Consider the following 17,574-nt stretch of genomic DNA (forward strand, 5'->3'; position numbering starts at 1 on the left):
GATAACTAATTTATAAATGAATTTCTTCTTGCTGCTGTTTCTGGTTGTTTAAGCAACCGAACGATGACTGGGACGTGTAGTTCGCACTTAGGTCGCGTAAGGCACAACAAAAGCGGCCATATAACTACCGTTTGTTGTTATTCCAGCTCTTGAAGCAAGCTGGTTTAAGTGCTGTAGTGAGTTAAAACTGCTGATCAGTGTTTATTTGAAGGAAATTTCAAGCCTCACGTGACCTAGAGAGAGAGAAAGCATTTATTGCCAAAAACTTGCTGACCGTAGGCCGCTGAGCCTCAGTATGACCCCCATACAGGGATGGCCACCAAGGCCCCGCTGACGAGAGCTTTCGGCGTTATCCGTTCCTCCTTCATTAGCAGTCCGTTCCAGATAAGTGTGAACTACATGTAACAGCCATCGATCTGTGGTTGAAACCTAAACAGCGTATGTAAGATATTCAATTATAAATTGGTTACCAGTCGTAGACAAGTACCACGCGGTGAATGGTGTATTCTAATGTTAACACACCATTTGAAAGAAGAAAACCCACAAGCACGGAGCCCACAACCATGGAGTGCCCAAAACTAAAATTGTCTGCAGTAATTGAAGAAGACGAAGTTGGCGGGAGGCATGGGCGACATGCACGGGGTGGTCACTTAATGCCGGGCGCTAAATGGCTGCGAAAGAGAGCCCAAACACCTTTTTTCCCGGGAGCATTTGCTATAACAGTTGGCGCCCTGAGAAGCGGCGACACGAGTTAAAGGGACACTGAGGAGAGCTCTATTAATATTTTTTTATAGCAAAATCCGATAGTTCGGCATTTCATAGCTTTGTTGCCACTTGGCCGGCAGCGAAAGATGCATTTATTTCTAAGAAATTTGGATTCGAAGTTGAAATAGTTTTTCCCGCCGCTCTGATTCAAACTTGGGATTCTGCTATGACGACACAGAACTAAGTGACGTGAAACATGACATTCACATGACGTAACGCAGACTCCGTGATTTCTGGCAGCCAGCAGTGCGGCCCAGCAGCAGCCGAAAAGAAAGCTACCGCCGGCCGCACGTTGAAGGCATCTATCGGCTATTGCGGCCGTCGCTTCGTTTATATTTGCACCGGCGTTCTGCCAGCGTTACAATGGATCCCGTTCTCGAAGTCGTCAACGAAGTTCTCGCAAATAGACGCCTTTAGCATAGCGTGTACCTTGTTACCGTTAGCGGAATACCGGGAGCCCCCATACCGCTGAGAGCAAGCGCTGATTGGTCCCGGCAAGGCAGGAGCGCGCGTAGCTGTCGGGTACGTGGCGCCATCTGGCGACGTCAAGGAGATTTGCGCATGCATTTGCTGCGCCTCAGTGATTCGTAGCTTCTCGTGTCCTAGTGTTGCTAGAACTATTGGTTCTAGCAACACTGTTTTGTCCTATGCCGCCATGAAGCTTGTACTTGCGAGTTTGGCCTGTGGCGGCGATACCTGTATTTTGGTTCTTGCTCTTTTCTATGTTGCAGGAGCTTTGTTGTCAGTATGAATGGCGTTTTTGTAATCAGGAGCTGGTATTCTGTCGATGCAAGTCAACTTCAATTTCTCCTCAGTGTCCCTTTAAATGTTATCAACAGCCGACAAGGTCGCCCAATGTCGCACTTCACCGAATGCTGGAGATGTTCTGACGCTTGATCATCTTCTGTACGCAGCGTATGCCCACCTATGGGAGGTGACCCTGCTGTGGCACAGCGAATGTCAGTACCCGAAAGGAATATGGTGTACAAATACATTCTAGTAACCCTTCTTTATAAAACCCGATTCTGATGCTCGGTCTGGCTCTGTTAAGCTTTATCCGGCAGTTATAGACGCTCTTATTGCCGAGATGATCGAATTTGAAACTTTTTAGGGTGCAGCTGTTAGGCGCCCGTTACCGGGTTGAGCGGCTTGCCTCGTCGTCGTTGGCATAACCGAGCGCGGAGCGCAGCGGAGGATGAAAGAGGGTGTTAGCGAAGACAGCGCGAGTGAAATGCTTAGAGGCCCGTGTAGTGTGCGATATCAGCGCAAGTTAAAGGAGTCTAGGTGGTGTCATGATATCCTCAGTCGCTTTGTGACGTTGAACCCCTTGAAACGATACCACACAGGAGAGCAAGCACCGCATCCGATCAAAGTAAGTCTGCTAGCCCGAACTGCAGCTGGGTACAAAGCACGCACTACCCATAATCATGGTGACTCGGTTTTTTGGACCGGGCTGCAGGGCTTCGCAGATATGCCGCAGCAACAACCAATCCATCAAAGCCACGACGGGGCATAGGCCGCGACGACCGTCCACGTGTTTGGACGCGCCACCGTGGGACTTGCGCAACGATCACCACGGAAGATATCGTACCGCAACACAAAAGCCTAGTCTCAACAGAACTTGTTCGTGCATGGATCCCAACGACGCGCAGAAGCTGAGACCTAGCGCTCACACACTGACATACATTCGGGCAGCAGAAAACATAGAAGAACGCAGCTTGAAACACCACCGAAACCCATGTATACCGCTTGGCTGCGTCCCCCGTTCCGCAGACGGTTGGCCGACATGCTGCAGCGCCACGCGCCGCTGCGGTAGGTGCCTGTACTAGAGCGCGAACGTTATCTGTGCGCGCTCTCCGCCGTGGCGGGTCGTCAGTGTAAACACCTCAATACGCTCTTATACTGTGGTTAATGCTGATATATGCGGAATTGGTCAGGCGCTGATTTACATTCACAAGTCGCAGGAAGTCTTCATGCCACTCCTCGCGCCGTGGTGGGGAGGTCAAGAGATCCGGCGCTGCCACGGCAGGTGAATGTTTCAGACACAGCCACTGGTGTGTCTTGCGAGACCCATGTTGTTCTTCCCGAGAAACCTTCCTCGAGCAGTCATTAATTTAACTTCCACCTGCCACTGTACGCAATTTGCTCGCAATCCGATGGGCAAGTTGCGAAGACGTCACAAAGTCACGTGACCTAGGTGAGCCACCTAGGTTGTTTTTCCGAGAATTTTTCTCTCGCCCCTCTGACGTCAACGACACCGGATTTTGTACGGAACGGTACGCTTAACGCTATCGGTTTCAATTCTTATCCCATGCATAGCTGTTGGCCATATCAACACCACTCTATAGAGCCGTAATTGCGGCCCTCGTGAACTCAGTATAATTGCTCCTCTAAGTCTTTCTAGCACGGCAACAAGACCGAGCTGAAGTCTGTTGAACCAATTTCAATCATTCTAGTATTGCAGCCTATAAGGTTTGTAGTGGACTTGTAGTTTCTTTCTCGGTTTAAGAACACAGACCCCTACCAATACTTTAAAAAGGGCACTTTCATTGATAGCGCTGCGTCTGTTTCACCATCCAGTGGCAAAGAGATCAGAGCTGATAAACAATGCTAGAGTCGTTCCCTGCGCCAGTGATGGCGACGCAGCTGTCGTAGGCCTAAGCGTCGGCGAACTTCTGGTGCAGGTAGTCCACGAGCTGCCTGAGGACGCGCAGTTGGGCGAAGTCGCCCTCTCCGCACTCGTTCCTGCCGTCGGCGTACTCCAGGTTGTAGGCGGCTACGGCGTACTTCGCCAAAGGGACGCGCCGCTTTTCAGAGCACAACTGCACGGGAAAACAGAAAGGACAAAAAAAAACGAAATTGCAGTCAACGGCTTCATACGCATAAACACCAAGAAGAGGAGACTCGCTTGCATGTGGACGTGCAAGGCTAGCTCGCACGTCCAACGTGCGTATGTGGTCCTGCTCCTGCGACTGGTGCATTCAAGATTCGCTGAAGGTGGCCTTCCCTGCACGGAAAGGGCTTTATCCACCCCATTCGCACGTTCTCGACGTATGCATAATGGAATAAATGTGTTCTGTCAAATCCAGCACAAACCATCTTCAAAGGTAGAAGACGAAACTGGTTAGGTTCGCTTGTTGTAAACTGAAAGTTCCGGTAATTCTGTCCAACAGCTAAGCAAGTATCATATTCAGTACGCGCATTTCGTGGTACGAAAAACAAAAACAAAGGATTGGATTAGTCTCAGTGTTCGGCCATTGCTTCAAGGTATCGAAATTTCCATTCGTCATTACACCTGCGACGATTCAAAACGACTGAAAACGATATACAGCCAACAAGAGCAACTAGATGTTAACTAAGACCCGTTTTTTAATTGCAAACTACCTTGCAAACATTAATATGCTGTCTTCGCGCCAATCGTTACACGGTGGAAGCATTTCACTTGTGAAATGGCATTGGCTACATTTGGAGACATTAGCAGCGTGATGGCCTTCAACGCTACTTTTTCAATTCATCTAGCAATGCCTGCGCTGCCCAACCCGCAGAAGGTTTATGATCAGAGTTGTTGCTAAAGTTTGTTCTCAGCACTACATCGAAATGTACCAACACTGCACCAGAGCCAGAGTAGTAAACCGTCAGGTCGAAGAATGATGAGCTGGGCTAGTTAGTATGGACACGCATTGAAGAAAAACCAGCGCACTAAACGGCACCAAGAAAAGGACCGACACACACAGCGCTGTGTCCACCTCCTTTTCCTTTCGTCCTTTCGTTTGTCTCGTTTTGTGCGCTCGTTTTCCTTCAATATGAAATGGTGAGGTGCAGCCCTTGCCTGAACTTTATAACCCACAGAATTTCCTTCTCAGCCGTGCAGTGGGGCTCCTGTAGCATTCGTGGAATTCCTACCCATTGCAGGAGGCAGGACAAGAAATCTCCTTGCCATCAGGCGACTTGGAACGCTCGGCATGCATTACGAACCACACGATCTGGCTCGAAAGTAAAACCCCTGGCTGCTGGGCTGTAAACTTTTGACAAAAGGTGTACATGGCCGCATGATCTGATTTCCCTTGCTCACAACGTTTTTTTCTGTTTCTTGTTTTCATGTTTCGTTGACTGGAATGCTGCATGCAGTCGCGGCAAAAGAAGTCACTGTGTTAAACTTATGAGGAGGAGATCTATCGTGTCTTCTGTTTACTAAGCAGCTCGTCTTTTTCAGGTATCAAAAGACCCAAGACATATGCTCCCCAAGGTTCGGTGCGTCTGTGACGTGCGTTTTGTGCGAGTGCAGCATTTGGCTCGACTGAAGTTTTTTGGGGAAGAGAGCAGGCAGGTAATGCGCTCTAGAAAAGACCAGAGCGCGTGATAAGAGTTAGATGGAAGAACCACAGTGTCTATCTTCGTTTTCTTTAAGGTACCACGGAGGCGAGGAGAGGGACGTCGTCCGTTGGCGAAGCGGCGTACGACGCCGACTGCAGTCGCGGGGACAACAAGACACACTTCCGCCTCCCTCGATGAGGTTTAGGTGCCAACCAATGGTCCGCATGAATGACGGCGGCTTGCACTGCCGCCGCAATACCTATGCTCCACGCTAAACGATGGCTTTAAAGGGCGCGAGGTTTGAAGAACACGCTTCCGGTACAGGGTCGATGCTGGCACAGTTCCTGTTTGCGCCGTGCTTGCTTTCGCCCGGAATAAACAGGTGCCAGGTAAGCACACTGTTTGGTGCCCCTCTTTAGATACACCACCCCTGCGAACTTACTTGACTAGATGACGTGGCCTTTCAAGTTATCCACAAAGCAAAAAACACTTTCCGTGTTAAGCTCACGCCCATTGTTTTCAAGAATAATACCCGGAATAGACGATATGCGAAATGCGCAGCGCCATCTCTCGGCGCTCCGAGAACTAAGTCCTCCATGTTGGCACGGTACAGAAAACGAAACCGCTGCCTAGCGTTGGGTTAAAACGGCTGCGCTTCGTTTGGAAAATAAAATGCCGATGCAGTGTTGAGCTGCCCTCTCCACTGTGAAAAGACACTACGATGCGTGCCAGAACTAGGTGCGTTCCAGTTTTTCTCTTTTCTATTTTTTTACTCCGTCCCACCGTTTTAGTAACACAAAACGACATGCGAGGTATCATGTGTCAGCACGCGGATCAGCGCGCAGCTTTCGCTTTCTGGGCTGATTTTTGACAAATCTCTCGAGGTGATTTGCGTTTAAATTAAGATAAGGACCACAGCCTTTGTTGTCTCTGATCAAAATTAGAAGCCGATTTCGTGCATTTATCAACTCTCCGGTCGGGCGTGAATATATATAGACGCATACTTGAACAACGTAACAGAGAAGGTAATTTTTTTGAGCGGGCCAATCGCTCGTGCCGTGGCGAAATAAGTTCACTCGAAGAACCATATGCCGATTACTGCTTAGTTTGCTACTTGTTCAGTTAAGTTTTTCCCGTGTTCAATTAGTTTTAGAAGGGCGAGCAAACTCTCTGGACCATGCGCATATGTTATGCGCGTTAAGGAGTCTGTGAAGCAATACACCCTGCGTATAAAAACTCAGGTGCGAATGCTTTATTTCTTGAGGATTCCTATACCTTCGATATCTGCGGCGACGAAAATCTAAAAAAAAAAGAAGCGAATAATATAGCCACTTTATTATGAAGGAAGGATGCATTTCTAAGCTAGAAAGTACGTGCAACAGTGTTCTGAAAACGCTTCAGGCCATCAGATTTTATTATCGTTGTGGCAAGCTCCAACAGCTTGCTTCGCAACAAAGCCATTTGTCCAAGTTTGGGAGTAAGCTAATTAAGTTTCGGAAGCAACCGAACATGCTAATTTCGCCCCTGCACACACAGCTTGACCAGCGTATCGAGTCCGTGCATGCACCTACAGCTGTAGCATCTTTCTCTAATCAAGCCGCCACGGTGGCTCAGTGCTTATCTGAAAAAAAAAAAAAAAGCTGCGTCTTTGCTTACAATATTTTGAATTATATGCGCATGCCTACTTTCCTCTTGTTAATGTCGACTGACTGCGTCTTAAGCGGGACGCGGTTTCAACGAATTGTGGCGAAAATCAACCGACGCCGGGCTCTGAAACGGTGACGTTGAAAACCGCGGATGCGCATTGCACATTACAGTAAAGGAATCGAATTACGCAGCTGGTCGAGGGTCTTGTGTGATTATACTGCAATGCACGAAGCTCCTGGCGTCGGCGCGAACGAAAGTTCGCACTGTGACAGAAGTTTGTCAACACACGTGCGCACTCACCGCAAAATAACCGCTCGCTACCCTACCAGATGAATTCGCGTCCACCTGGGAATAAAATAGCCATGATAATGCGTGATGCTTGAACTGGCGCTTTAATGCGAGCATTAAAACGACAACAGCACACGGTCACGGTTCGACTTTCCAACCCACTTTCGAGTGCCGATTATTGCGATCATCAGCGCCAGACTTCAAGCGAAGCTGAGGACGCGGTAGGAGTAAGATGGCGCTTATTGAAAGCACCTACATTTGGTCAAAGATCAGCTGTGAAAACAACGCAGCAGCTGAAGCTTGCCTGTTGAAATCCACTCACAAGAAGAAAGTACGCATAGCAAACGATGCACCAGCTCGACGAGCTCGACCGTGCCAAGATGGAAACCGGAAGTTGTGGGCGCGGTGTTGCCAGACCGCCAAGCAATTTCGCATATCGTCTATTGTAAAGGACTGTGACTTCATGTAGACAGAAAGCTTTAAAACGAACCAAACAACCGAATTTCCTCTCCCGTTAATAAGAACTAAATTGCGTGTAGTGCACAGAGGCTTTAGCTAAAATGGCTCTTTTATCTTCCCCACCTTGGATATTAAGGTCTTGGAAGAGTCGAAGGCGAATGTCCTTTCCGTCTTTTTATCGTAGCAGTATTCCGCTTCATGTTCACTGGAATACACCTTCGTTGCCCACATTGGATGCTTGCAGACCTGTAAGTGTTCATAATATTTAAAAAGGACGTACGCTGTTCATTGGTAAGAAAACGATCCCTAAATGACAGCTAAGCTGAGCACTGAGTTCACGTAAATACAATCCATAATACATGTTTGCCACTCACACTATGCGAATAGTGGTTGCTACTGAAAGCACAATACTTACTATCACGAGGCACACACGTGAACATCTTGCAAACCTCATGTAATGCCCAAAGTGTGTGTACGGTAAAGGGGGTTTTAGCACCCAATATTACTCATTGTATCGCCACGTGGTTGTGGTGGCTCTAGGGAGACAAGAAGACTTTCAAAGGAAGCCGTTTATTGGGAGAGCCTGTTCCCTAAACTGAACTGAACTTGGCGGCGGATACAGCGTGATGGGCGGTCGTTGTAGAATGGACATTGCTCCCTGCCGCGTTCAATTTAAAAGCGACGAATAACTTTCGCAACGGAGCGGAGAACACCGATAGAAATCCGAGAAGGCGTAGAAGCTGTCGTGCGCGGTGAAATGCGACCACAAAAATCTGGTTGCCTCTATCTTCACAAACAAGTCGCGTGCCGGCAGCCTTGAGCAAGGAACATGAAAAACAAGCATTAGAAAGGTGAGCGGCCGTATTCCCATTTACTACTCGCGCTTATCATCAGGGATGCGCACCTTTCAAGCCGAAGTTCGAAATCATTGAGGGCTGTTGAATTTACTGTATTGTATTGTATTGTATTGTATTGTATTGTATTGTATTGTATTGTATTGTATTGTATTGTATTGTATTGTATTGTATTGTATTGTATTGGGTTTTATGGCACATAGGCAACTCAGACCATCATGCGCCAAACGCATGGTATAATTCTCTCAAAAATTGGGTGCCCTTAGCGTCAGCCCTTGCCCGGACAAGGACTCCGAAGAGCCTAACAAATCAAATGAAGACCTCAGCCTTCTTCTCAATCCTGAGAAAATGGATGAGGTGCATCACGGAATGTTTTCGTTTTAAGCGATAGCGCAATAATAGATACGGTAATAGAAGAACACTACAAAAAGAGCCCTGTGTGTTCCTCGCGTTGCATATCCCTCACTTCTGCTCAAAACAGAGAAACCCAGAGATCATACCGACGCAGACACCGAGACACCGCTTAGAGCTACGCGTAAATAAAAAAGAAAAGACATCAGACTGCACTGCTATTAATTCAATGGTTTCAGGAAGATTACACCATTGCGCTCATTAAGCGGCTGCTGAAAAAAGCGCCGAGCGATAACAAATAGAAAAGAGTGCAAAAGTAAAGCAGCAAAAATGTACGCCGCTACATTTCGCTATTACCACCTCGCTTTAGATAACCGTTCGAAATAACTGCCTTCTGCGTTATTATCCCCAGAACTCACTGCCACAAAACGCACGGATAAAATTTTCTTCAAACTGCGCGCGGTATACCGAGCGACGTGCACGATAATCGCTACCACCGCACGTGGTACAGCGGAGTTGTAGTGAAGTTTGCCGTGCCGTGACAAATAGGAAAACCGGGAGGGGCAGCAACCACTAACCTGCGTCACGCTGCCGAGCTGCTCGTCCGCCGTCTCCTGGCACGGGCTGAAGAGGCTGTAGTTGGCATGCTCCGGAGGGCCACCATCATCCAAGTACCGCGGCATGTACCAGCGGCCGAACATTGCCACGGACACGGCTAAGGTGGCCGGGATGTTTTCCTTCTGCAGGTGCATCACGCTGTTGTGTGCTGTTGACTGTAGAGGGAGGAATTTGTGACTCAGCAACAGCATAAGTGACACTGCCACACGTAAGCCGATCCGACGTCATTAGGCATATTTTACATACCGTGTACCGTGTATCGTGTTAGCGTTACCAGAGTGCAGGCATCCCGCCCACTGCCAGTGAGCACGCGCTGATTGGTCCCGATGCGGCAGGCGTATGTCCAGCTGCCGGGTACCTGGCGCCATCTGGCGCCATAGAGGCGATCTGCGCATGCGCATTGACGGTAGGCGGGCTCCTGGTACTCCGGTAACCTTTGCCATGGAGGAAAAAAAAACTAAGGAGGGAGCGTGACGTCACGCGGCCGGGGTTCGCAAGCCGAGTGTTTATGAAGCCGTTTTCTCCACTTTCAGTTTTCGCTCTCCCAGTCGGTTTTGGTTCTGGTATGTTTTAGTGCACGCGTATGCGCGGCTTATGGAGCGGAGCGTCTACAGCAAGGAAGTTGATGTAGTCAGTTTCCTGCGCTACCCCGCGCATGCGCACTCGCAGCGGGGCTAGAGTTTACCGCACGCTATCACGTGGTGTGATCACGGGGGAGGGGGGGACAAACTCTTTTTTTACTATATTTTTACTTCTTAAGACTAGGCTTCAAGGCTGTCGCCGGACGCTCCCTCCTCAGTTTTTTTTTCCTCCCTAACGCTGACGGTAGCATGCCTATTCTGTTTCTTGAGCAAAAACTCCGCAACGTTCCTTCGAGGACGGAAGTAACGAAATGAGCCCTAAGTATGCGTGTGCAAATAGTACTCTTTCTCAACTGCATCGAATAAAAATAGGGTAGCTTTGCACAAATTCAAATACGAATAGTTGAGCTAAAAATCAAATCGAATACGAATCGAATAGCAGGAGAACCGAATCGAATACGAATATAATAGTTTTATCAATATACTTCTGCGAATATTCATTGGGCAGTCGTGAAAAACAGTAAAGCGCAGCTTTCGAAGTTATACCTGTAAATGTTAAAAGACGCAAAACTAGTCTGCATTTGCGGGGCCGCAACACGAAGTCAATGAGTGTATTAAGCTTATCGTTATCGTGTTATTCGCATAGGAAAAGCACCTTTTGCTGTTGATAACAGAGGATAATAAACTAGCGCCACATCTCAGTCGAGAGCTACGCATGAAGCATGGCCTCCGAACTCGGGCATAAAGGACGCGTTTGCTTATCCTGTCTGGGCCCTGCCAAGTTGTTGGATCTCTGAGGCCATGTATGAGGATTATGAACACCGCCACACGAATGGACTGCACCGCAGCGCTGAATCCTCCACGCCACGCATATCGATCGCAGTAGCATGATAAACGGCGTATATGTACCCTGTTTCTGTAACATTTGTGGATAAAAATAATGCCGGTCTTATTCTAATATCGCGTCAATGATTTGAAAAGGACTCAAAAACGTAAGTAATTAACATCTATTTGTTTCGAGTAATACTGAACATTCACTCTTTTATTCGTTCCAATAATCGAATTGGAGGATATTTTGCTCGGTATTAAGAAATTTCTGTATAATCGCACACCCCTAGCCCTAAGGCATAATAATAGAGGCGATCTAGGCAATCCTGTGTGGTTCGTTTGAATGCGTTACCAACCAGACGCTCGTAATATCCGAGGTTGACACAAGAAAGCTCGTTTTATTCGAGGTGGCACACTTAGGTCCGTTATACCCAAGCTAGTACATTAAATTCGTGTAAGTAGTCTACTAAGTTCGATGAAATTAACGCAAAAGGATGTTATATCCGAGGTGGCATACTGAGGTTCGTTATACCCGCGGTAGTACGACCCTAAGTTCGTATAGGCAGTCTGCCAAGTTCGTTCGTACCCCATGGGCAAGTTGTCATCTGCCGACCATGCCACTGAAACTGGCTACTGACGGACGGCGGCCGCCATATCCGCTCGCACAGACCCGACGCATTCGTAAGCTGACGCATTAAATATTTCACATTATCCACTTCGCCACTTCGAATGTGATCTGGGAAGTAGGTCATTGCACTGCAGTCCTTGACTGCGGACACTTGAAAGTAAGCAAGACACTCCATGACAAAACCAGAGTCTCAAGTGATGCTACTAAGTTCGTTCTTCTGTGCGTCATCGGTGGCGTGACAAACGTTTCGAAGTGACTGACAAGTGTCCCCATTGTGGTGCTGCGCCCCACCAGTGTGACGAAAAACACTTGCTGTGGACTTGCCCGGCTACAGCTTCCGTGAGACGACGCTTCCTAAGTAAGGTAGGCCTGCGATGGGACGTTGCAGGCGACTATCGCAAGTGGACTCATGATAATCGCTTTATCGTGAACTTTTGCCGCTTTTTAAGCGAGGCTTGTTTACACTCCTTTTTATAACTTACTTTCCCTTTTTCATTATGCCTAATGGCAAACAGCTCGAATAAAAAAAAAAGTTCGTTGATTGGTCTGGCCCCGCGTAAAAACACACATCGGAACCTTGAAATTCTCCTCTATGTGTCGGTTGAAGCCACTGCATTTCACGATGCACCTCTCAGGCACGCACCGCTTACCAGCGAGTATATGTACGCGCCGGAGCCGGGAGACACGACGAATGTGGGCGGCACGATCTGGCAGTCAGGCCATGCCTGGTCCTCGGCGAAGAAGTGTCCGTACATGATCAGGACGTCTGGCACAAAGTCGTCGCTGTAAGAGCCAGCATACGTGAATGAATGCTCTGAGGCTCGGATGCTGGCAGCGCCATTACGTTCACCTGTGCATAATTGTGAAACGGTGCGCTATTGCTCTCTTGTAATGCTTGTTGTCCCGTGAAGTTTCATCTAGCGCCTCGAGGTCAACGGCGTACAGAGAGGACACATGACGACAGTGATAACCGTATGAGAATATAACATGGGCTATTACTTTCTTTAATACAACACCATCTTTGCTTGTTTACTTTCCCTTGGATGCAAGAAAAGAGCTCAGCTACATGTCCTTTGCGAAATGAAGCCTTTATAGTAATAAAATACTCCAGCTTTGTTCTCACCACTACCTTTTCAATAAGCAGCAGTTGTTGTTTGGCTAGTTCGTAAGTTATGATCTCAGTAGAAACAGCGCAAAGGACAACGGAAAAGAACGAAGGAGGACGACACTTCATTCATGTCCGTTGTCCTTTGCGCTGGTTGTTCTAAGATGACTTTTAAATTAGGCCTTCGATGGCGGTGACACTGATTACACGCGAGCGTGTCAGCTAGCCGACAGGTTCACGAAGACTCACTTCAGTATGGAAGCGAAGCTTTTCAGCAACGCGTCCGAGTACAGCGATGCTGCGAACACTGTGTAAAGCGGTCCCTCTTTGTCCGTTAGTATATCGTCAATTGCCTGAAAAAGAAATATGATTGAAAATGCTGGAAGCCTTGCCAACAGAGAGAAGCACAGTTGGTCAACGCATACCAAAGGCAAACGAAAAAAATATATATATTTACAAAATAGGTGCAATGCAAATCCCGTTTCCAGCGTAACAAAGCACAGGTGCCTGTGCCTCGTATAGATTTTAACACGACAGAGTTAGTACCTCCATGTTGGAAAAAAATGTGCGGCAGCGGCGTTGACGACCGTTTGAGCAGAGCATAAGAATATATACTTTCTTACACCGTGGTATGAAGCCTCGCAGTCGGAGCGGCCGGCGCACCCAGTCGGAATGTGGCGCCTTGGGAGAGAGGGCGAGAGAGGAGGCTCCCCTCCCACCCCCGGAAATTCCCGGAGAAGCTATCTAGGTGGGTCACCATGTCACGTGACCTTGTGGCACATTCACAACCCGCCAACTGGATTGTGAGCAAACTGCGCACTGTGGCAGACGGCAGTCAAATCAATGACTCATCGCCAGAAGTTGCTCGGGAAGAACAACCTGGGTCGCACAAGGTCCACCACCGATGGCAGCACCTACCATCGCAGGACAGTTGTGCATCGCCTAACCCCTGCATGATATGCTGTGTCGAGAATGGCGAATTCTGCATGTATGAACATTAAACCACTGACGCGATCACTTTATACCGTAAAGACGGAGCTTAAGTGCCCCCTGCAAATTTGTTATTCTCCACTGTCTATTTTCAGTCTTTAAACCCTCCTTGATGAAAGTGCTGGATATATTCACCGCTTTCTAGATGTCGCATCACACGTCCCAAGGCGACTTATATAACCCACTGATCTCCACTAGGGGTGCTGGATGCCGCATCGGGCGCCCGAAAGTGAAGCCACCGGAAGTAAGCGGCCTTGTTTCGGAAGTCAGCCTTTGGCAGTGCATCAAATCGGACCTCAGCACGGTTTTTCAGGTCCAGTTTCGTTTTCCTATTTACCATTTCGTCTTTTCGTCGTTCTCACCTTTTTCCATGACAATTGCTACCTGTTGCGCCGTCAACTGAGCGAGGAGACCAGCGAAGTCTTCGGGAAAGACGTTTCAAAAATAAGGGTCCATTGCACCGCAATTTGACGGCACTAGCAGACTACAGGATGTCGCTACACGCAGCAAGTATGGAGCCTCGTCTACTCGGCTCGGTTCCATAGCTCGGTGTCGTCTCGTTTGCCTAGCTTCGCCAACTCAGCTCTTTGCTGCGATGCTTGTTCCCCCGCTCAAGCCCAAGTTATGCTATCAATGGGGGATAAATATAAGAAATGTAATTAGACGACTCGCACAATTAGTGTCGACGGCCGGTCTTTGTTCAAGCGGTGCTGCTCTGCAGGCCAGCGTTCGCAAGCGCGCACCCGAGTTTCGTCAGCTTCGTCTTCTGTCTTCTTCCTCTCCTTCGTCGGCGCTAGCCGCTGGGGCAGCACACCCCAACTCTCTTTATTACAATACCCCCGGGGTGAAAAGGCGCCATCCTGGCGGCCTAAGGGCTCGAGACGATAGCTGTGTCGTAGTAGGGCTTCAGGTGGTCTAGGTGCACAATTTCACGGCCGCGGCGGCGATTATCAGACGAAGGCATGATGGGCTCTATCAGGTAGTTAACTGGATATGTCTGTTGAACAACGCGATAGGGGCCTTGGTATTTGCTCAGCAGTTTTGTAGACTGTCCCGAGCTGGAGGAGGGCACCCAAAGCCAAACCAAGGATTGAGGAACATAAGACGGCGACAGACCGGGGGAAGCGACGCGGGCGCTTTTCTGACGGTACTGGCCGTGAGAAGTAAAGGAACGGGCCAGTTGACGGCATTCTTCGGCGTACGCAGCGGCTTGAGAGACGGTGGTCAATTCGGACGAATCGGGGCAGTAAGGGAGTATGGTGTCCATGATGGAGGAAGGCTCGCGGCCATAGAGAAGAAAATACGGGGGAAAACCAGTAGTGGCTTGCGTTGCAGAATTGTTAGCGTAGGTAACAAAAGGTAGAACGCGGTCCCAGTCTGAATGATCGGCAGAAATGTACTTGGCCATCATATCGCCGAGGGTCCGGTTAAAGCGCTCGGTCATGCCGTTCGTCTGCGGATGGTCCCAAAGGAGGGCTTCCACGATGCCGGACAAGAAGACGCGACCCCGATCGCTGAGCAATTCCTTAGGCGCACCGTGACGAAGAATGATGTTCTGAAGTATGAAACCGGCTACTTCAGAGGCGGTCGCAGCTGGTAATGGTGCAGTTTCCGCATAGCGCGTGAGACGATCAATGGCGACGATGATCCAGCGGTGGCCGGCGGCAGTGAAGGGAAAAGGGCCATAAAAGTCAATTCCAACACGGTCAAATGGCCGGACGGGACACAGTAAAGGTTGCAGAGGAGCAGGTGAGTGGGGTGGTGGGTTCTTGCGACGCTGACATTCCAGGCAAGAGCGTATGTACTGGCGGACAAAACGGTACATGCCCCGCCAATAATACCGAAGGCGTAGGCAGGTAAAAGTTTTTAGCAGACCGGCATGACCACATTGCGGGTCATCATGATAACTGGCACAAATGGCGGAGCGGAGATGCCTTGGAATCACGAGCAGCCATTTGCGACCATCGGGGAGGTAGTTCCGACGGTACAGCAGCTGGTCAAGCACGACAAAGTGATGGGCTTGACGACGGAACGCTCTAGAAGGGAGGCGCGCTGAGCGATTGGCTAGGAAATCCAAAAGAGAAGTAATCCAAGGATCCTTGCGCTGCTCAGAAGCCATATCAATAGTGTCAAGAGAAGGTGTGATGCCGGAAATAGATGGTGGGTCAGACTCAGAGGTCACAGGGGAGCGCGAGAGAGCGTCGGCGTCGGAGTGTTTACGACCGGAACGATAAATGACCCGAATGTCGTAATCTTGTAAACGCAGAGCCCAACGAGCGAGGCGGCCAAATGGATCTTTGAGTGACGACAGCCAACAAAGGGCATGGTGATCGGTAATGACATAGAACGCGCGCCCATATAAGTAAGGACGAAATTTTGTGACCGGCCAAATAATCGCCAAACATTCTTTTTCTGCGACGGAATAAGTAGTCTCCGCTTTTGTGAGCGCACGGCTGGCGTAAGCAACGACGTACTCATTGAAACCAGGTTTCCGCTGAGCTAGAACGGCACCGAGACCAATGCCGCTGGCGTCCGTGTGCAGTTCTGTAGGCGCGGAAGGGTCGAAATGGCGCAAGATCGGAGAAGAGGTGAGGAGCTGGCGCAGCGTTGCAAAAGCTTCGTCGCATGCAGGGGACCAAGCCGACAAGTCGTGGTTACCAGCGAGAAGTTGAGTCAGCGGGGCGATAACGGCAGAAAAATTCTTGATGAACCGGCGAAAGTAGGAGCAAAGGCCAAGAAAGTTTCTGAGTTCTTTCAGGGATGTGGGCTTCGGGAAATCAGCAACTGCGCGGAGCTTGGCAGGGTCCGGGAGTACACCATCCTTGGACACGACGTGGCCTAGAATAGTCAGCTGTCGAGCGCCGAAGCGACACTCTTTCAAGTTTAGCTGCAGGCCAGCGTCACTGAGACAGCGAAGAACACTCTCGAGGCGAAGAAGATGAGACGCAAAATTCTGGGAGAAGATGACAACGTCGTCCAAGTAGCAGAGGCATGTCTGCCATTTAAGGCCACGGAGGATGGTGTCCATCATACGCTCAAAAGTGGCAGGCGTGTTGCAGAGACCGAAGGGCATGACATTAAATTCATACAGCCCATCAGGTGTGATGAAAGCTGTTTTCGGGCGATCGACTTCGTCCATCGGCACCTGCCAGTACCCAGAGCGCAGATCCAACGAAGAAAAGTACTCCGCTCCCTGCAGACAATCCAGCGCGTCATCTATACGAGGCAAGGGGTAGACGTCCTTCCGAGTAATTTTGTTTAGCCGGCGGTAGTCTACGCAGAATCTAACGGAGCCGTCCTTTTTCTTCACGAGCACGACCGGAGAAGACCACGGGCTGTGAGAGGGCTGGATCACGCCGCGGTGTAGCATGTCGTTCACCTGTTCATCAATGATGCGGCGCTCGGCGGAGGATACGCGGTAGGGGCGTTGGCGCAAGGGTCCATGGGTGCCAGTGTCGATATGGTGGCGAACGGCTGCTTCACGACCCAACGGTGCTTGAGGGGAGTCGAAGGATGCGCGGAAGCGCTGCAGCAAAGCGATGAGCTGGGCGAGGTGGTGAGGTGGTATACAGCGGCATCGACAGAATGGGAAAACCTACCCGAGGAGGACGGGTCGGCGACGTCAGCGGGAGGAGTGAGGGCGTTGATGTCATGGGCGTCAGGGTCATCAAGGACAGGAGAAGCGTCGTCGAGATCGATGACCAAGCGATTCTCCCCGAAGTAAAGTGGTGGGGAAAGGCAACGGGTTCCCGACGTACAGGGCACCACAACCACCAGAAAGTGTGAGCACGGCATGAGGGAGCATGACAGATTTTCGGTGCGCACAAGGAGAAGAGGGTGAATAAAGGACAGTAGCTTCAGAGAGGGCCGCACAAGTCAGCGGCACGAGAACAGATGAGAAAGCTGGCACGTCGACGTCGTCAGCGGCGAGAATAGGCGCGGCGGTAACAGGGGAGGCCTCCAGAAGAGCATCACACAGCGGCGACAAATTAATTTCAGCACGTGCACAGTCAATTATGGCGTGATGCGCGGACAGAAAGTCCCACCGGAGGATGATGTCATGAGAGGAGCAGGTGAGAACGAAGAACTCAATGGTGTAGGAGAGGCCATGGATGACGAGGCGGGCAGTGCACGCTGCCAGAGGGC

At 49.7% G+C, this 17,574-nt stretch overlaps 1 protein-coding gene across 1 annotated transcript in view; it reads right to left on the minus strand.

The window, feature by feature from the left end:
• Positions 1-3,422: 3,422 nt before the first annotated feature.
• Positions 3,423-17,574, minus strand: part of LOC149336968 (uncharacterized) — a 34,283-nt gene continuing 20,131 nt past the window's right edge. The window contains exons 4-8 of the mRNA XM_089554296.1: positions 12,688-12,791; positions 11,984-12,116; positions 9,257-9,451; positions 7,597-7,719; positions 3,423-3,587 (exon numbers count right to left, since the gene is read on the minus strand). Of these exons, the coding sequence (XP_089410422.1) occupies positions 3,423-3,587; positions 7,597-7,719; positions 9,257-9,451; positions 11,984-12,116; positions 12,688-12,791 (720 nt within the window). The remainder of the gene's footprint in view (positions 3,588-7,596; positions 7,720-9,256; positions 9,452-11,983; positions 12,117-12,687; positions 12,792-17,574) is intronic.

This window comes from Amblyomma mixtum, chromosome 7 (genome assembly GCF_055824585.1).
Source record: "Amblyomma mixtum isolate Tamu chromosome 7, ASM5582458v1, whole genome shotgun sequence".
Taxonomy (NCBI): Eukaryota; Metazoa; Arthropoda; class Arachnida; order Ixodida; family Ixodidae; genus Amblyomma; species Amblyomma mixtum.